General features: G+C 52.2%; 1 protein-coding gene across 5 annotated transcripts in view; it reads right to left on the bottom strand.

Moving 5' to 3' along the window:
- Positions 1 to 2,624: 2,624 nt before the first annotated feature.
- STK32B (serine/threonine kinase 32B) overlaps positions 2,625 to 20,739 on the bottom strand; it is a 264,439-nt gene continuing 246,324 nt past the window's right edge. For all 5 annotated transcript variants that reach the window (XM_081048922.1, XM_081048921.1, XM_081048925.1 and 2 more), the window contains exons 8-12: positions 19,912 to 20,028; positions 17,665 to 17,790; positions 14,000 to 14,131; positions 12,390 to 12,454; positions 2,625 to 4,760 (exon numbers count right to left, since the gene is read on the bottom strand). In XM_081048922.1, the coding sequence (XP_080905048.1) occupies positions 4,622 to 4,760; positions 12,390 to 12,454; positions 14,000 to 14,131; positions 17,665 to 17,790; positions 19,912 to 20,028 (579 nt within the window). In that variant the 3' untranslated portion in view covers positions 2,625 to 4,621. The remainder of the gene's footprint in view (positions 4,761 to 12,389; positions 12,455 to 13,999; positions 14,132 to 17,664; positions 17,791 to 19,911; positions 20,029 to 20,739) is intronic.

The raw sequence follows: 20,739 nt of genomic DNA, 5'->3' as shown, positions 1-20,739 counted from the left end.
ACTCATTGTATAAATGTACCAAAATTTCTTCATCCAATCATCTATTGATGCGTATTTTGGTTGTTTCCATACTTTGGCTATTGTGAATAGCACTGCAGTAAACATAGGGGTGCATATATTTTTTCGAATTAGTATTTTGGATTTTTTTGGATAAATACCCAGAAGTGGAATTGCTGGGTCTTAAGGTAGTTCTATTTTTAATTTTTTGAGGCACCTCCATACTGATTTCCATAGTGGCTGCACCAATCTGTAATCCCACCAACGGTGCACGTGGGTTCCCTTTTCTCCACATCGTCACCAACACTTGTTGCTTGTTGATTCATTGATGACGCCCTTCTGATGGGATCTCATTGTGTTTTTTATTTGCATTTCTCTGACGATTCTTAATGTTGAGCATCTTTTCATGTGTCTATTGGCCATCCGTATGTCCTCTTTGGAGTAATGTCTCTTCAGGTCCTCTGCCCACTGTTTAATTGGATTGTTTGTTGTTTTGGTGTTGAGTTGTATATTTTTATAAATTTTGGATATTAACCTCTTCTCAGATGTATCATTGGCAAATATCTTCTCCCATTTGGTAGGTGCCTTTTTGTTTCCTTGGCTGTATACACCTGAAACTTATATAATATTGTTAACCATTGTTATCCTAATACATTTCATTAAAGAAAATGATGTCTTCCTGGTAGGACTTGTGCTTTGTACAAAGGTCTCTGAGTTAACACGTGTGCTCACTCAAGCCCCAGAGGTGACCTTCATAAATACTACCCGGAAAAGCCAGCGTGGGAGTTACCAGGCCCTGCCTGTGCGTGTAGAAACTGATGCTGAGATGTGAGGACTTGAGGTGAGGCCACATGGTGAAGGGTGGGGCCCTGATTTGAACTCAGGTCTGCCATTCCAAAGCCAGCTCTTGTTGGGCCGATCTCCAATTGGTTGGCTTGTGCCCACTCTGGAGAGGACCAGTGAGCCCAGTGGGAGCAGCCTCATTGGAGACGTGAGGACACGGAAGTCACTGTCTGCCTCATGAGCTGATCTGTGTGTGGGCCGAGGGTCCTGGAAAGGGAAATGGACCCGTCTGGACTGGGGTATGGATGGGTGCAGACCTGTCTGACGGGTGCAGGTTCCTCAAGGAAGCTGAGGGACAGGTCCCAGCAAGGGAGCTGGGGAGCATCAGGAGTCAGGGACCCCAAGGTCAGTGTGACACTGTATGGGACCTTCCTCATGCTCAGGTCCTTTGAGAAGGCGAGGGAGTCGCCCAGAGCCCAAGAGCTCTGGCTTGGAACCAACTTTACAGGAGCTGATTTTAACAAGTTGAATCTGTGTCCCTACCAGCTTGGGAGGGAGTAAAGGAGTGGAGGTCATTGTAGCAGAAGCCTCTGGAGTGAGGCTCAGGGCCCGTGAGTGGCCAGGAGCCATGGTGGTCAACACAGCAGTAGGACAAAGGCTGGGGCCAGCACACAGGCTCTCTGGGCTTTCCCTCCCACCGGTGGGGAGGGGCCTTCTGGCTCACGAAGGAATGCTGTGGCTGCTCGGGCAAATTCGGGGAGGAGGATTCTGAAATATGCTGCAGTTTTTACTGGTAAGTAGCAAGGGACTCAGCATCCAGCTTTGGGTTTACTATTACTCTAAATGGGAGAGGTTTTCACACACTGCCATGAGAAGCCTGAGCTGTATTTCAGTGGCAGTAGGAGAACCCCGTTGATGCCACCAGTCTACAGCTTGTCCTACTGTGCCCAAATTTTAAATCATAAGGTGACTCCTATACACATGCTTGCTTGGGTATGGATTTCTTTCATCCGCTCCGTTTCCCGCCAATATGGGACTGGGGGGGGTTTGGATGCGGGAGCAGAGAAAACTCGTGTGGAACTTGGAACTCAGGAGAGATGGCTCTGAAGAGGGGGTGAGGATTGGGCACTCCATTCAGGGGCAGCCCCTAGGAAAGTCCTGGGACCAGCAGACGAAAGCCCTGGGAAGGGGCATTGAGGCCAGACCGGAGCAGGAAGACACCAAAAGCAAGCTTTACCCCACCCCACCCCGAGGATTTGTGCTGGGCTCGCTTACATCTCATTCTTTCGAACATCATTGATTACCTATGAGCCAGGATTGGAAGAAGGAGGGTGGGAGGAGGAGAGAGACGTGAAAAGGAGCTGTCCTCTCTCACTAGCTTGAAGGCAAGCAGCGTAAGCCACCGGCAAAAGTAACCCTACTGTGCAGTTGGCAGCACTCAGAGCCCCTAGGAAGTTACAGGAAACGTGTGACAGCACATCTGGCTTGGGCCAGTGCTGCCAGGACACCCAGGAGGCATCACGAAAGAGGCGGAACTGGTCCTATTTTGACATGTAGCAGTGGGAGGTGAAAGGCATCCCAGGTAGAGAAGACAGGACGAGCCGAAGCAGGGAGGTAGACAATGAAGTTTGTCCTACAAAGAAACACTGGTTCATTTGCACCCGTGTGTGTACTGTGTAAAGATTTGGCCCGTAATTTGAGGATATTTTACGAGTGTTTTTCTTTCGGTGGAGAATTGCCTGTATTTTTGCCTTAGTGAATAGAGTGCACCTGTGTAAGTATAAAATAACAATGGCGATGATAATAGTCATAATGATGAGAATAATGTAAACTGTGATCAAGTTGGAGAGAGCCTTGAATCACCAAGTTTGGTTTTATTCTGTGGGCAGACATCACTGACTTGACTCTGTTCCCCCACCCCCACCCCATCTCTATGTGTCTCATTACACTAGAGGTTCTGACTCTTAGAGGACATGGCACATCCCACCCAACCCTGAATAAGAACAAAGTTGTAGGAAGGAACATCCTAGAAATAGTTTATTCTGAACAAGGAACAACACCAACTTGAACAGAGTCAGGAAATCCAGCGTCTCGTGGGCTACTTCCAGCTCCTGCCCCCTAATTCATGAAGCTCGCCCACTGAGAAACTCCTAAGTGCTGCCAGGGTCATAGTGAAGAGAGAAGCAGCCCGGTGATTTCCTGGAGGGGACAGGACGTGCCGATGGGCAATGAAGAATAAAAAGTGTGTAAGCCGAGTAGACATATGTGGACAACACCATGTAGAACTAGCCTTGGTTCAAAGGAGGAAAACGACCATTAAAAAAAATAAAACTACAAAACCACGCCATACATGAAACTGTCTCTTAAGAAATCTAAGAGCTTGACAGCCCCAAGGATTGCCTTATAACGTAACAAGGGAAAATTGGAAGTTGGATGAAAAAAGAAAACCACAGTTGGACTGCGACGGGGTTGTACAGATATTAATGACACCAGGAAGGAAGTGCAAAGAACCCTAAACAGCAGGCTCATTTCCACCACTGACCGGCCCGAAGAGTGAAACAGGAAAGTTTCTCCAAGCGACGAAGACGCTGCTGACCGAGTGGTCCCCTTCAGTGAGCGGGTGCCTTACATGCGGGATCTCATGTCACCCTCAAACCACTTGCAAGGGAAATTTTATTTTCCCCATTTTTTAAAAAGGAAATGGACGCTCAAGGGATTACGTGATTTGCCTAAGCACTTCTGGTTGGTGAACAGCAGGGCTGGCTTCTGAACACAGGCTTGACTCCAAGTCTAAGCTTTTCCCCGGCGCTACAGCATCTTCCAATTCAAAGGCAAGCTGCTCCCTGAACATATTGTAGTCTGTCTGCGGTGTGATCCCACTATCCTCCTAGAGTAAACTTTCTATATAATGACTCATGCTTCTGAATTTACGAATATGGCACTCCTCGTCCATGGCTGCTGGGGACCCTCTCTAAGGCAATCCCAATGAGATGACTTTATACCCTGCTCAGGAGAGAAATCCTGGAAGGGGGGTGCAGAGTCAGAGGTCTGCCGTTGGGAGCTCTGGTGACGCTGTAGGAGTTACTGACTGATGGTCAGCAACTTGACCTTCTGAATTTGCATCTACCTGCCCTCCGAGCCCTGGGAGTGGCGTGGGAGTGGGGTCCTGCTGAAATTAAAAATGGGGTGAGGCAGTCTTCTGTGAATGGAGGGAGAAGTGCGCCTGCCACACCAAGGCCTTGGGGACCAGGCTGGTCTGCTGGCCACGCCATCTTGGAAGGTCTAAAGACTGACCTGGCAGACAATGCAAATGAAGACACTTCCGGTTTTGCTCCAGGATTGGGGAGCGGTGTTCCATGGGAAGGGCAAACACATCAGACGTTTATTTTGCCTTTGAGCTCCATTTTCGAGACCACTGCCTACCGAGCCAGGGTGGACCAAGTGGCAAAGCTGCAGTGTGCTTCGGGGGATGGGAGTGCATGTCCAACAACAAGGTTATATTTTGCACGTGTAAACTAGTTTATAAATGTCAAAGGTCTGGCAAGGTGATTGGAGTCTCCTAATGACTTTGCCATTCGAGGTGGGGCAGAGAGCTGTTTAACCCCTTTGGCAGATGCAGAAAACTGAGGCACAGGAAGGGCATGGTTTGTCCAAGGTGACACAGGCAATCATTCCGGCAGCTGGGACAGCACCCAGGCTCCCCAGCTCCGAGCCCAGGGCTCATTCCGCATCTGATGTTGTCAGGGGTGAGATAGGGACCGTCGTGGCAGAGAGGGGCTCTGGTGGGTGGGCAAAGGTGTGCGCCGTCCCGCGGGGGCAGCCACAGGCCCGCGGTGCTGCCTTAGCTGCTGCAGCCCCGGGAGCAGGCGTGGACCAGGACGTTGTTGTTGCGCCCGTCCTGGAGCTTGCTCTGGGCCTGACTGCCAGCGTGGCCCTCGGTGTCCAGGAGCTGGCCGCTCTGCCCCTGCTGTCTCCTCAGCCTGCAAGCAAACCAGCACAGGCCTGAGTTAGTGACAAGAGCAGGGACACACCTGGACAAGCAGAGTGACTGAGTGAGGAGCTCGGAGTGACATCCGCTCACATCTTCCCCTGGCCGGGGAAGCGCAACCACCAGGGGGTCCAGGGTGCTGTGTGTGCACTGGACCCGGGTGGGCCTGGGGTCACAGGCCGGCTCAGGAGCACTCAGGTGAGCGACCTGAGCCTCAGTTTCTCCATCTGTAAAATGGAGACGATAGTGCCTGCCTCAGGGCTCCTGGTGAAGTCTCTAGGTGAGTGTGGATGTAATTTGCCTGCGCTCACACAGTCAGTAAAGGTGCTGAGCCCCACACATCGCTCTTCCATACACTCATACTGAATGTCCACTGATGGAGCAGCCACCAGCGGGGAGCAGAGGAAACCCTGGCGAGCAAAGCAGTCATGTTCCCTGTCCTCATGGAGCTTGCCACCTAATGGGGAGAGGGACACTAACCAGATTGTCCCACAAATATCCAAACAGGTGGGTGCCCAGACTTACAAACTAGCCCATGAGACTGATTCTGCACCAGGCATTATGTAACAGCTGGCCCCAGGTCACCTTCCACATGATCTGGTTTTCAAGTTCAGGTTCACGGACTGTCCCACAGCTGTCCCTGCATGCACGTGACGCAGGCAAAACATGAACTGGAGACACTGAAGGAGGCAGCAGGAAGTCTGAGAGCAGGGAAGAACTCAGCCCAGCCCTGACTCTCAACTCGTGCCACGTGGGTCATGCTGCTCTCTTGTGCCTCAGTTTCCCTATCTAAAACGGGAGAATACCCTTCACTTGGCAGGAGACTAAGGGAATGAGAGGCAACGTGTGTGAAGTATCTAATGGGTGTGAAAGAATACTGCAGTTCTGCCTGGTTCTGAAAGACACAGGGTTTAGCCAGAATACACTTTCTACATTAGAATGTTTGGTCAGACAGAACAGACTTATTGCTTGATTTCAATGAAATTTGTGTCCTTGTCACATGCAGGGCACCGTGGATGATTCCCAGATGAATACAGTAGGCCCTGGCTTCAGACGGATCCCAGGTAGGCGTGTGTGTGCGTGTGTGTGTGTGTGTGTGTGTGTGAAGTGCACGCACATGCGTGCAGGGTGGGGAGGCCTAGTGTTTGCAATAGTACGGGTACTTGAGCGAGTCCTCAGGAACTGCTGAAGTCCCAGCAGCAACAACTGTATTTGATGAATCTGGGGGCTCCTGCCTCCTGCAAGGACAGCACCAGTGGAGCCCCTCTGCTCCTGAGGTTGCAGTTCCCAGGGAGGACGCCTGGGACAGGGGATCAGGGTTAAAGTACAGCATCCTCGTGGAGGGGGGGCCAGGATCCCAGGACAGAGCTGAGACCTAGATGAGAAGTGTGTGGGGAGGGGAGAATGGAGCGAGAAGGAAGGAGGTGGCCCAACTCCCTCGGCAAGGCTGGGAATTGCCTGAGAATTTTTCTCCCTGCCCCCTCTCTTCCCTCCCCTCCATTCGAAGAGAGTGAGGCACCTCTGGAGAGAAAATCAGATCAAAACAAGGGGAAAACTCAAGTGACTAAGAACAGAAACGCTTTTATTTGCAAAGTAGGACATCACCCTTGGGTTCACAACTGTAATGCTGCACAGTTCTCTGGGTCTATCGCACGATAAAGATGGATCCCAGTAAGATTTCCTTTTAAATGCCCCAAAGCTGGGCTTTTCTATTTTAAAACAGCACATGTACCCAAATATGGTTATTTTTGGAACCAGCACTACTATCTCTTGACTCCTGTACGTTTCTAATTATAACACAAAATAAAACTTCCAAAGCTGCACAGAAAGAGGAGCATCGTGACAAGGGAGCCCCCATGAGGGAGAGATAGACTCTGAAATCCTGTGTTTATCAGAGAAGGCTTCCTGCAAGAGGCAGAATTTGAACTGGATTTTAGGGATTGGTATGGAATGCAGACAGCGGGAGGGAGGGAGGGAGAAGAATTGAAATGAGGGGACACCGGTGAGGGAAGGGCCAGAAAGTGGAAAAGAACTGCAGTGTAGACCAGAGTCCTTTCTGGAACTGACGTTCAGCCAGTTTGCCTCCCTCTTTTGGCCAGAGCTATTTTAAGGAGTAGAAGTAGCTGTTTCACGTCTCCCCTTCTCTGTGGAGGGTCATTTGTAGAATACCGTGACCACGAGGACGGGAAGCCCAGAGTAGTGACTTAATGAGGTATGGGTTGTGCCCCTTGTAAGTTACCACCAGGTTCGGTGTGAGCCATGGAGGCAGAATTACGAGGGAAGGACCTTTGTCTGGGCATCCACCCATCCACCTGCAGCCTACAGAGCTGGAATTCTCATACAGTTCTGGGAGGCTCCAAAGCCTTCGTTCTTCCTCCCGCATGTGCACTCCCACCCACCCACCAACCATTCGTCATCCATCCACCATCTTCTCATCCATAAATGAGTCCTCCCATCCACCATTTTCTGCCCACCTAGCCATCTATTTATTTACCTATTTGCCCATTCATTTACCTCATCCATCCGTCCAACCATACACACATCCATTCCCATCTGTCCACCTAGCCGTCCCACGCCCACTTCTCCCTGTCCACCCCTAACTCGCCTACCTACCCATCCCTCACCCACCCATTCACCTCTCACACACACACCCATCCATTCATCATTCATTATCCATCCATACATCTCTCCATCCACCCATCCATGTAATTTTCCCTCCATTCCCCTATATCCATCTGTCTATCCTCAACCCCACCTGTCCTCCTCACCTACCAGCTTATCCACCTACATATTCATTTGTCCACCTCAAATGCACCCACAATCCATGTATTCACCCTTCCATCCATTTATTTATCTCATCCATTCATCATTCATCCATCTATGGATATATACATATATCGACCACCTTCATCCATTAATTCATCCATCCATCCATCTATCCATTTCATTCATTCACTGTCTACTCGTCCACTGATCCCCCATATAGCCCCTACTTACCCATCCACCCATCCATCTACCACCCTTCTGCCTGGCCATTCATCCATCTACTCACACATTTCCATTCATTACTGCCACCCACCTATCTGATCATTGCCCACCTACCCTCCCTCCACCCATCTACCCATTCATGCCCCTATTCTTCCACTCATCCTTTCCACCATCACTATCAGGCTCTATGTGTCAGGCTCACAGCCGAAGGGGGTGAGGGGCAGGACAGAAAGCAGTCAACATCCTCTCTGATGAACTCTCTCCTGGAAGGAAGCAGTATGGTGTAGCATTAAAGGCTTGGGCTTAGAGCCAGGCTGTTTCCATCCCTGGGTCTGCCACTGACTAGCAGTGAGACTTCGGGAAGCTGGATTCAAACCCAGGGCCTGTCTGTCTCCAACAGCCCTGCTCTTTCCATTGAATCCCATGCCATTCAGTGTTGAGTGCGGCCCTGGAGAGAAGAGAGCATGAAATGATTTCTTCATGCTCTGAAGGAATTAGAAAGGCTCACATCGCTCAAATAGGAATCCATGAACCAAAACAGAGATATGAAAGCATTACGGTTGGCCCGAGAGCTCACGTATATGACAAGCCCACTGCCCAGTTCTCTGTGGCTCAGGAGGAAATGAAGAAGGATTTTACATATCCTACTAGGCGTAGCTCAACTCTACCGATGCAAATTGGCTAGTTATCGCTGCAATGAGGGGAACATTTAATTTTCTCAGCCAACTTATCAAATGATTTGTCAGCTTCGTAACCAGAATTCTGAGTGACAGATGTGAGCGCTCTCAGCCTCCCGAAATCAACTATCAGATGCCAGAAGGAAGTGTTGTGTGACAGAGAGCCTCGACCCACGGGAGTAGGCCACATCAGAATGATGTTTGTGAGCAGGGTGTTTGCACGGGGTGGGCCAGCTCGGTCTCAGCATCCCTGGGGGAAAGGAGGCCAGTTGTAATTAAATGGGTCCTCGCTGGGACAGAAGTTCGATTGCCATTTGCAGAGCTGGCAAGAGCACAGTCTTTGTGGATGGGGATTTGCATGAGTTAACACGTGTGGAGCTTTCTCTCGTATGCCTGAAGGAGCTGGCCTAGGTCAACCCTGCAGCCAGCTGGTCAAAAACAGGAGGACAAGCCCCACGGTGCATTTCTCAACGTAATGGACGCCTCAGCTGCCGAGGCCTTCAAAGCCTGGCCAGTGCCAGGAAGTGGACGCTCCACCTGGCTCGGTGGTGGCTGACACCATTCACCAATCATAAGCTGCGTTTCCAGAAAATCAGTTAGTGCTACTTTACAATTTTGCTCTCCATTTAGAAACTGAGGTCCAGAGAGGTCAGACCCAGGGCGTCTCCTGCATGTCCCCACAGTGGTCCATGCATGTCTGCACCCCCGCACCTCTCCTTCCCCCCACCCCCCAGGCTGTGAACATCCTGAGCACACAGGTCCTGCCAGATCCACTTCCGTTTCCCCAGGCCTCACTCGGCCCAGGATTATGGCACAGCACTACTGTTAAAGGACTGAATGGAAATCTATTGGAGCAGACGCATTTGACGCGCAGCTCGTGTACCCCTTGGCACTTCACGCCGATGACAGCTTCCTCTTGATACGCTTGGAGGGGGAACATCTCTGTCCGAGAGTCCTTTCTGGCTGAGGAAGCTCGTGTGGGAGGCAGGCGGCTGTGCAGGGGGTTAAGGCTGTCGAGGGCTCAGAGCTGCAGATGAATGACGCAGAGCAAGGGGAAGGAGGGTTGCAGTTTTAGACGGGGACGCTTGTGGCTCGGCTCAGAACCACCCAGAGGAGGCACGGCTCAGGCACGCTGGACTCCTACAGAAGTGCTCTACTATGAGGCACCGGAATGACTGAAAAGGCAGATTCCCGGGCCTATTCTCTCGGCCTCTGATTCAGAAGGCGGCTGTGTTAGTGTCCTGGGGCAGCTGTAGCAAAGTACCCCTGTCACAACAAGAACAACGTATCGTCTCCCAGTTCTGGGGGCGAGAAGTCTAAATCCAGGTTGGCTCCTTCTGGAGGCTGTGAGGGAGACTGTTCTGTGCCGCTCCTCTAGGTTCTGGGGGCAGCAGGCCACCCTTGGCTTGTATGCGTCACTACTGTCCCTGCCGCCGTCATCACGTGGCCGTCTCCCCATGTCCCTGTCTCTTCCCTTCTTATAAGGATGCCAGTCATATTGGACTAAGGGTGCCCTACTCCAGTATGACCTCATCTTAATTAATTTTATGCGTCCAAATAAGGTCATATTCTGCGGTTCTGGGGGTTCGAATTTCAACATAACGTTTTGGGGGGCACCTGACTCCTGAATTAAGTTCTCACAGGCATTTTTGCAGATACAAAACTGCAGCAGGGAGGGCCATGGTGGATGCAATGTGGCCCCCTTCCCAATTCCACCATGGAGCAGCGATGGGGCTTGACGTGGAGGGGCCAACGGGACACTCGGATAGCATTCTGGGGGGACATGGCTAAGCCCTCCCCAAAGACACTTTATATGACAGGTGGAGAGAGGCTGGGGGAAGGGCGCTGCTCCCAGCACACCTGCTCTGACTGGTAGCCTATCAGCCTTCAGAGCCACTGGCGAGCCCCTCAGGTGGGCAAAGAGGTGGGGATGAAAGAGCGGACCCACCGTCAGACCCCATGGCCGTCTTCTTTCATGCCTTGTGCTTTTGCATACGCTCATCCTACTTCCCCCCTTTCTTTATGTTGCCAACGCCTGGTAACGGTGCCAGCCTCACTTCAAAGCCCTGACCACAACTCTCAAAGGGGTCCTCAGCACAGCTGGACGATCCTACTACATTCCCCTAATCCATTCACTTTTCCGCGTGAGAAAGAACAGCGAATTGGTTGATGCAACTATATGGTTGTGTTTCTGCGAACACAGCTGAATGCAACCCCTAAATGACACCAGGGGGAACACCTCGTTTTTGTTTTCTGTTAAGAGGCAACATTTGGATTCTTCAGATCCGAAAGTGGAGCATCTTCTGGCACACAGCACAGTGTGCAATGTGACTGCTCTCCACTGGGGTTCCTCCCTGCCTCACCGCTCGGCCCTGTCACAGGCTCACGGAGGACCCCTCAGTCCACGCCTGCAGAGGAGGACCCAGGCAAGGCTGTCTGGGGCCCACCATGACTCAAGGTGGAAAGCGCCCAGGATGGTTGAGCAGAAATTCTCAGGCCGGGGAGGGACCTGGAGCCTCACAGCTGGCAGGACTGCAGCGACCTTGTGATGAGCTCGGACCCATGCATCACGTCAGCGTCTCCTTCCCCAAGTCTCACAGGCTGTGGCCACAGTGGCCCTTCTGGTTCTGCGGGCAGAGTAGGGGGCTGAGGAGACTCACCCAGTGGGTGAGGCTGGCTGCCCTGGCCTGGCGTGTGAGTCTGGCCACCAGGATAAATGACAGGCTGCTGCTTCCTTCCCCCTCCCCAGTCCCCACTGGGAAAGGGGCCCTGCCCACCAGCCGTGGGCTGGAACCCAAACAACCATGTCCCGGAAGGATCCCTCACCTGCTACCACCCACGGCCTCACAAGCTCCAGGAATTCAGACGCCGTAACCAGCTGCAGGCCCTAGTCTGCCACGCCGCCTCACTGCCCTGGGTATCGTCCTCGAGCTGGACTGCCACGCCTGTCCCCTCGTCACCTTTCAGGACTCAGCCGGGTAGCACCTCAGGAAGCTTCTCGGACACCCAGGCTGAGCCTGGTGCCTGGTGTGAGAGCGCCCGCCAGCACTGCCCTTTGCGGCAGCACGTGCCCCTGTGCCGCTCTCATCTGTGGAGTACCGGTGACTGATGGGGTGCACCTGACATTTATCCCGCTGCCCCTGCAGGGGGGCAGGAAGCCTCCCAAGGCCCAGCTCAGTGTTGCTCAAAGGGGCCGATCTGCTGTCACAGCCCTGCTGGCAGGACTCTGGCTCCCACCCCATGAGCCACCGCGCCGGGGCCCCGGCCCTGACTCATCCGTGACGGGGATGACACAGTAACGTGCTGGGACCCGCCCGGGGCCCGCTGCTTCCTCTGCTGACCGGCCCCTGTGAGGGCAACCCTGCTGCCCGCTCAGACCCCAGCTGAGCCCCTCCCAACTCAACCAGCCCAGGATGCGGGGGGGTTCCAGCATGGCCACACCCATTAAGTAACAACAATAATAACAGCAATCATTTTCACGAGTACTCCTACCAGGCCAGGCATCGTATCAACAGCCTCACGTAATCTTAGAACAGCCACATTGCAAGACGGTGATTTCCATTTTGCCAGTGCTGGCAATGAGGCTCAGTGCAGGTAGGTAACTGGACTCAGGTCACTCTGGCCCCCCGCAGAGCCACGACTGGACCCCAGGCAGATTTACTCCTGAGCTCAAGCACTTCACCACCTGCCACCTGCCTGTCTGCGCCAGCTTTCCTGTGCCAGCTCGGCCTGCCCTGCCTTTACTTCCCCATTGCACATGAAGACCCTGCGGCTCGGGGAGTGGAAGCTAGCGCCTTACTCAGCCACACAGTAGAGGCAGGATGTGAACGCGGGGTCCACCTGCTGCTCCCCTGCCAGCATCAGGGCTGGCTTCCCTGGGGAGCAGAGAGGGCGGTTCTCCTCAGGAGACATGTGTCAGAAGGGCTGTGCCAGGCAGACGCTGGGGCCAGACTTACTTTTCTCTGTTGAACACTATGAATTCCTTCCGCACCGTCTCCAAACACTGCTGCAGGTGTCCATTCTGTCAGAGAGCACAGACAGGTGGCTTTAAGTGACGGGGCATCCCCAGGGGGCCACGACGAAGGAGCGAGGATGAGCAGAGACTGGTCTAAACAGGATGGCGGATGCTTGGGGCTGGGGACCAGCTAAGTGGCGGGAGCAGCCCTGACATACGGACGGCTGTGCCAAGGGGAGCCAGGCAGGCAAGGAGACATTTTTCTCAAATTTAAGCCATTAAATCCAACTTAAAAGCTATGTTAGAATGAAATGTAGATTGAAAACCATGAGCTTGGTTTCTCGATGGTGGGAATATTCATTAGGCCTAACTAAGCATGACGGGGTGGGAAAGACATTTTCACCATCACGCAAAGGTGCTCGTTCTCCTTAAGGACAGGTGCCAAGAGCCACCAGTCTCACCAGTGCCCTGTGACACATGTCCCAGGGGCTGCCTGAAGGCCGGGTGCATGCCACACGTCCGTGCAGGACCTGCCACTTTGCACCCTACTAATGCACACACACACAGGCATCTCCAGGCCAACTTCTACGCTAGACTCAGCGGGCACAGGGCTTGGGCTCCACGATGCTTGCAGGGCCTACAAGGATGTTTTAATTCCTTATGCAATAAGCAGGGAAAACATTAACGCTTACTGCTGAAAGTTATATGCCTCTTCATACCCAGGCAGTCATAAAATATAATTTAAAAAGTATTTTTATGGAGGAAGGGGCAGCTGTGGATTGTATTGTGCCCCTCCCTCCAAAACATAGGTGGAAGTCCTAACCCCGCCAGAACCCATGACTCTGACCTTATTTGGAAACAGGGTCGGTGCAGCTGTAACTAGTTGAGACAGGTCATACTGGGCATCATTGGGCCCTAGATTCAATGAGTGGTGTCCTTAAAAGAAGGCCACATGAAGACACAGAGAGCCATGGAGAGGAAAATGCCCTGTGACAATGGGGGACAGACTGGTGTATGTGTGCAAGCCAAGGAGTGTGAAGATTGGTGGCCCCCACCAGAGACTGGAAGAGGCTAGGAAGGACCCTCCCTACAGCTTTGGAGAAAGCACAGCTCTGTCGATACCTTGATGTTGAACTTCTGGCCTCCAGAATTGTGAGAGAATAAATTTCGCTTGTTTTACGCTACTAAGTTTGCGACATATTGTTACGGCAGCTTAGAAAATGAATGCAGCAGCCCCTAACGCCAGTGTGTCCAGGGTCCCATGAAAGTCACCATGTGGCCCGGGCTGCGTCCAGAGCATGACACCTTTCCAAAGGCTGCTCAGCACAGTGCTGATGTCACCTGGCATTGTGCGACTCTGGCCTGGAGAGGCGTGAGGTTTGTGCACAGGGGCAGAGATACTAACTACCAATGATTAGGTAGTTAGATCCAGATATGTGATCTCCAGTTCAGTTTTGTGCTAGGAAAGACCACTTGTTGGATGGAAGCATCTATTTACAGCAAATGGGGGTATTCGGACAGGTGCAGTGACATGCCTCCATTTATCTAAAGGTGCACCCATGGGCGTGTAGGGTCCCTCTCCGCCTGGGGTCTGCCCAGGATAATACTCACCAGAGGACAGCTGTCCTTCGTGCTGTCTCGGGACCTGTTCTTTGCCAACCTCTTCTTCTTTTTGTGAAGTGGCTTGGATTCAAGAATCATTTCTTCCAGTTCAAATGTGGGATCACAATTCAATCTCCCTTTCTGGAAGGAAAACACGGTTTGTCTCTGTTCCACCTATGACTGCATTTTATTTTCATTCATTTGTTCATTCAAGCATTCATTCAAGTAATGATGCTATGACTGCGGGACACATCAGTTACATTTCCCCCCCCCCCCCCCGATGATGAAAAGCAACTCATTTCCACTGCCCACATCCTTCATTTATCCCCATGCCCCTCAGGCAACCCCACTGTCAATATCCACGCATTTTCTTAGTCTCCTTGCTATGTATGTATGTTCATTTCATGAGTTCAGTTTTCCAATCTGGTATTTTCACGTATTTTTATCATACATGCATTCTCATGTCATTACTATCTTTTCTGTAACTATCATTTTTAATCATTCAATTTAAAAACGATCACTCCGTAAGGTATATGAATGTCTAATCACTATGTTATGCACCTGAAATTAATTTAATATTGTGTGTCAACCGTAACCGAAAAATAAATTTGAAAAATAATCTTAAAAAGGATAAAAAATGCCGTTTGTAATTAAAACCTGCCAATCCGCAACCCTGGTTTTCTGTTTCCACTGCAGCGAGAGCCAGCGGACCCTCAGGCCTGGGCCGGCTCCAGCTGGGCCCCGCCCACTGTGCTCACAGGAATTCTGGTCTCTCTGCCTTCCAGGCCTTGAACCTGAGATCCCAGGGGCCTTCTTCCATCCTGTGAGCCAGCCCAGGATGCCAATCCCTTCAGGCAGAAAAGCCTAATAGTTATAACAGCAACAGCTCAGAAGGTACAATTTCTCCCAATGAGCAGGTCGGATTTCACGCCCAAGTCTCTCCTGGCCTGATTTACCTGCCATCCATTCATCCATTCATTCATTCATGCTAATGCAGACTCTGGATCCCCAGTGTCTGGGGTCAAGCTCTGGCTTTGTCAGTTTCTCACTGAGTAATCGCTGGCAAGTTATTTAACCTGAGAATACTAACAACCTGAGAATAGTGACAGGACCCACTTGTGGGTGACGTTTATGCGATGATACACGTGGGGGTTTAGTACAGTGCCGGGCACGCAGAACACACTCCTTCCATTTGGCTATTATCACTCATACTCATGTGATAAGCACACACTCAGGTGTTCTAGGACCAACCGCTGCTCTGGGGTCTCCTAGGACCAACCACTGCTCTGGGGTCTCTCTCAGACAGAGGCCAGCCAACACTACACGGTCCCCACCTGCTGAAATCTCGGGAGGACGGTAGACGCAGTGTAACAGGACATTATTCACCTTAACGTAGACCTAGGCACCTGTCTGGTGGGGGACCAGAGAGGCTGAGATCCACTCCATGAATAGCTGGAGGGGCTGGCGGGGGAGGCGTCCCAGGGGAGCACCTGACTTTGCCTCTAATCCAGAAAGCAGGTGCCAAGACTCTCAAATGGGCCAGTTGCTGTGTTTTTGCTGAGGTTTGGAGGAAGGGAGGTACCCGTCCCTGACAGACGATGCCATATGTTGGCCCCATGTGTCCACTTGCGTGGTGGACAAGAAAAGCATCCCAGAAGAGGAAACAGCACGCTCACAGGTGTGGAGCTAAGAACATCGTGGCCACAGGGGACCCTGCAGGCAATTGTGGGTGTGGCGGAAGCATGGGTCTTCCGCATGGGTATTTTCGTGTGATTGAGGGTACATGTGGGAGAATGCTTGTGCATGCGAGTGCATGGGAGTGAGGGTGCACTGTGTTTGTGAGTGAGTGTGCATGAGTGCCCTGGGTGCGGTTGGGGAGGAGTGGCAGGTGAGGGGCTCCAAGGGGAGGTATCTGTCCCTGACAGACGATGCCATGTGTTGGCCCCATGTGTCCCCCAGGGGACCTGCACACAGCCTCAGGAAGGCTCAGATGCAGCAAGGGGAAGAAGTCGGTAGGCAATTTGCCCTCCACACGCAGGACTGCATCACAACCCTGGGGTTTGTCAATTTGGCCGGAGCTCAGCAGGAGAGGCCAGCGGACAGCATTAGCATATTTCTCTGGCATATCCACAGCATGCATTCTGAATGAAGTCAGCCAAGGGAACACGGCAAACGCTGCTGGGTTTACTAATCAAAAGAGCAATCCCCCCGCCCTCCGCACACACACAGCTCAAGCAAAGTTCCCAAACTCCTACAGTGGGGTGGGAGGATGGGGAAAGGACAGTGACTGAGCAGGCACTCTGTGCTCAGCCTGCCCCAGGCACCCGGACTCCACACCCCGTCTGTTTCTCCCAGCTGTCTGAGGGGTATATGAGGAGGCAGGGAGCCCTCTGAATCTGAGGCAGCACTGGGGTGAGGGAGCGGGTCAGGGTTTCCTCTGGGGCGGAGTCCCTAGGGAAGCTGGTTTAGGCAGGTGGCCAGAAGTCCAGGCAGTGGCAATGGCAGGGACCAAGGCCTGGACGACAGAGTCAGTGTTCTGTGAACATTGAGCTGGCGGGTCTGCAGCCCGGCCGGGAGGAAAGAGGGGAGATGGGTGGGCTAAGATGACCGCCAATCCAACCTCTGAGGATGCCGTGTGCCGGGCTAGCCAGGTAGGGACAGTGTTTGCTTGTGGGGACACCTGGAGAAACTAGCCTCACCTAGGCTTTGCTTTCTGAGGAGCAAGTCCAGAAGGCTGAGGACACTGTGGGAAGAGTCTGATTTCAGACAGGTGCACGTGTGTTGTCACCACCATTTGGGAAAAGAGAACTTAAAGCATTGGATTCTTGGAGAAACTTATTTGGGAAAACAGATTTTTTTTTTTGGCATTGAAAGGAGTGACAGTCTTTAAAATAATCTGACATAAAACACCACTCTAGTAAGTCTGGGATTCCCACCTACCAGACTTGTAGCCTCAATAAATCTCTTGCTTCTGTGCTTGTGGTGGTGTGGTGGTGGTGGTGGTGGTGGTGTGATGGTGGTGGTGGTGGTGATGGTGGTGATGGTGGTGGTGGTAGTATGATGGTGGTGGTGGTGGTGTTCTTGGTGGTGATAATGTTGTTGTTGGTGGTGGTGTTGGTGGTGATGGTGGTGGTGTGATGGTGTTGGTGGTGGTATGATGGTGATGGTGGTGGTGGTGGTGGTGGTGGTGGTGGTGATGGTGTGATGGTCGTGGTGGTGGTGGTGGTGATGGTGGTGGTGGTGGTGGTGGTGGTGTTCTTGGTGGTGATAATGTTGTTGTTGTTGGTGGTGTTGGTGGTGATGGTGGTGGTGTGATGGTGTTGGTGGTGGTGGAGATGGTGGTGGTGGTGGTGGTGATGGTGGTGGTGGTGGTGTTGGTGGTGATGGTGTTGGGGTGGTGGTAATGTACATATGTATGCGTGAGCATATGTGATGGGTGGAAAGCTTTTGGAATCTGAGTGTCCACCCTCCATTCAGACAACAAGGGGTCTGGATAGGTACCAATGAGGCCAGCTTTTGAGCACCTGTGCTGACTCTCAGTAAAACCCTGAACCTTTAGTGCCCAAGTGGCCGTGGCCAGCAGCGGCCACTCTGCACAGCTTCGGGGTCCTGCTCCACACCAAGGTGGGAGACTGCAGCAGGGCGGCATGCTGCCGGACAGGACCCCCACTCACATTGGGCACAAAGCCGGGCATCAGTGCCTTCTCGAACACCGCATCCCAGTTCATGTCGGCCAAGTAGGGTGCATTCTGAACATCACCAAGGCTGGACAGGCGGCTCTCGGGGTCCTTGGTCAGGAGCTGTGGACACAGGACACACGTGCTTGCCTGAGCTGTGCACCCAGTGAGGTTAGTGGGGCTCTGAGGGCAGAGTCTCAGGAAAATGAAGGTGCCTCCGCTTTTCACGCTCCGGTCATGTTGTGCCCTGCCTGGGATGCTGTCGTTGGAAGCATTACCTACACTGATGTCTTTATAGTTGGGGGGGGGCAGACTGAGAGGTAAAGCTGCTTCTGCAAGGTCACCTAGCAAGTGACTGTTTGGGCAGGGACTAGATTTGTAGCTACCACGCTCCTCTTGGGGACTACTGCCTTGTGACATGCCAGCTCTCACTGATGTCTGCAGGGGCTTCCAATTAAAACTAAAAAGAATCAGCCCCCGCATCTTAGAATTTTCAGCTTAGCAATGGGATGTACAAAGTGCAGTAAAATTTATCCTGGACAGTATGAGGTGACCTCTGTGGCCTGACGCAGGAGCTGCAGTTTAGCCAAGGGGACAATTTCAGCTTCTCCTCCATTAGAATTTCCGCTAATAAGGGTGATCCGGTATAAAAAGAGCCAAAGACTATTACCTTGCATCCAGATGAGGCTCTCCACTTGTCAAAACACTCTAGCTTATCTAGTGTAAAGAACACTTGGGCTAAAAATGAAAGCACAGAAGCACCAGCCTGGGACAGCCACCTAACAGCTGTGTGGCCTCAGGTACATTGCTGGATACTCTGTGCTTGTGTCCTCGTCTGGAAGCAGAACAATGGTAACTCCTCCACGTCCAGATTTCCATTAGGATGAGACCCAAAGGGGACCGATAAGGACCTGGCGCCTGCCATCAGGTGGGATGGAAATCAGAGTTCCCTGACAGTTTGTTCCCACCTGTCCCTTCAGAAATCTCCTAACTGTGCCCAGAGAGTGGGCTAGAGTCTCACCACGTGAGGGACACCTGGCAGCTTGTATTTGCTGATCACAGTGGCCTCTTTAGGGGCTGCCCCCAAATGGTGGGTGCAGATGTAAACAGAGACCCCATTCCAGTGCCAGATAGGAGCTCACCGGTTAGGGCAGCAGCTGTCTGACTGACTGGGTGGGTGGAAGGTGAAGGCACTGGCACGTGCTCAGGGCTTCCAAGTGGTTCTAATGACCAGTCGGGGTTAAAGACCACGGACGTGTAAGAACCCGGTGGTGCATTTCCTTTAAAGCAATTTAATTCGTAATTCAGGGAGGTGTTACAGTGGGGTAGGGATTAAGAGCTGGAATCTGGAGTTCGGAGAGCTGGCTTCAAATCCTCTCTCTGCCCTTTAATGGCCCTGTGGCACTGATTGAGACATTTTGCTTTCCTAAGTCTCAGTTTCCTCATCTCTACTATGGGGATAATACCACTGCTCTACTCCCAGGGCTGGTAGGGAGAAGAACCGCCACATGGGCCAGATATACTATTCCCTCGACCAATGCTGGCTGCTGTTCTCATTACTCTTTTCTTAAACATGACTAGCTGCCGCCCACATGCAAGACTTGATACTCTTGCCTCTTAGGGCACTCCAAGTGACCAAAGCTGAATGCCAGCTTTGGAAGACACGGCGACCTACTGCCCTCGAGTGTGCACCAGAACACAAACAGAGAGCTTGTTGAAACAAAGCTGGGCCCATCCCGCATTTCTGATTCAGAAGGTCAAGATGGAGCCTGAGAATGTACATTTCCCACAAGCTCCCCGGTGGTGCTGATGGTGCTGGTCCATGGGCCACACTTTGAGAATCACTGCTTTATGCTAAAAGCAACAGCTCCTGGAAAAAAGTCAGGACATGCCCAACTTCTCAAAGCTCAGTGAGTTAAAAGACCACTTGTAGCAAAAATTTTAAAGGGCCATCTGCATTAAGTATTTCTATTTATTAGGAGCTGATAGTGGAGTGAAAAGAGCCTGGGGGCTTTGCTGTCACAGACAGACGTGACCCCAAGTCCGACTCCACATTCCAGCAGCTCTGTGATCTTGACCGTGAGATCATGAGTGTGTATGTGGTGGTGTTAGCGCCCTGCTTACTTTGTTATTTCCACACTGTTATTCCATTCATTTTCTCCTTCCTTAATTTGCTAGTATGCCTGCTCCTGCACTACGTGACCTCAGCTCCCGGGCCAGGCAGGCTGGTGGCCGCCCCCTTACCTTCTTCAGCAGGGCGACCATACCCTTGCACCACGTGGAGGAGTAGTGGACACGCTCCGCTTTGAACATGCTGAGGATCTCATCGATGGGCATGGCCGAGTGGATTTCATATGGCCTCTGCAAAGGACCACAGGCAGAATCAGAGAGCCAGCCAACAGGAAGACATCGCCAACATGGTTAAAGCTGTAATTACAAGGGGCAGTTTTTCCTTTCCCATAAGGTAATGGAGGGTGTTCCTCTTGCACAGTAGAGCTGGTGGCCCAGACCCATGTGCCAACAGTGGCCAGGCCTGTGGGGCAATTCAGGACCTGGGCAGGTGGGTGCTCTGTTATGGCCATGGGAGGTTAAGTGATTTGGCAAGCTCACACAGCCAGTAAGTGGCACACAGAGGCAGGATGTACGTGAAACAGTCTGACGCCAGAGCCCTGCCCCAGGCTTCGGCTGGGGGTGTTGGCTCCCGCCATCTACTCGGCACCCAGCAATACCTCAGTCACAGCCCCTACCTAGTGGTGGGCCTGGGCTCCCCACCTTCCCTGCCCTGGCTGAACCTGCTGGCGAGTGGGCTGAAATTGCCAAATCTGGGTCTGGCTGTGCTGAGAGATGGGGGAAGGCCTGGCTTCTTCCACCTGCCATCCCCTCTCGCCCACAGTGAGCACACATAACCCTGTTTCCTATAATGTCCCAGCTTGGTAGAGCATTAAACTTCCTGACTGTGTTTTCTCCATATTGCCACGGGTGGTTTCTTCTAAGAACCTTGCAAAGCCCGGGAAGGCTTTCTTGACTGTGACCCTGGGAACGCAGCTTGGAGAGTGACTGAACATCAGCTCC

Source organism: Rhinolophus hipposideros, assembly GCF_964194185.1.
Source record: "Rhinolophus hipposideros genome assembly, chromosome: 1".
In the NCBI taxonomy this organism is placed as follows: domain Eukaryota; kingdom Metazoa; phylum Chordata; class Mammalia; order Chiroptera; family Rhinolophidae; genus Rhinolophus; species Rhinolophus hipposideros.
Note: the sequence above shows the minus strand (reverse complement) of the source record. Positions and strands in the feature narration are given on the sequence as shown.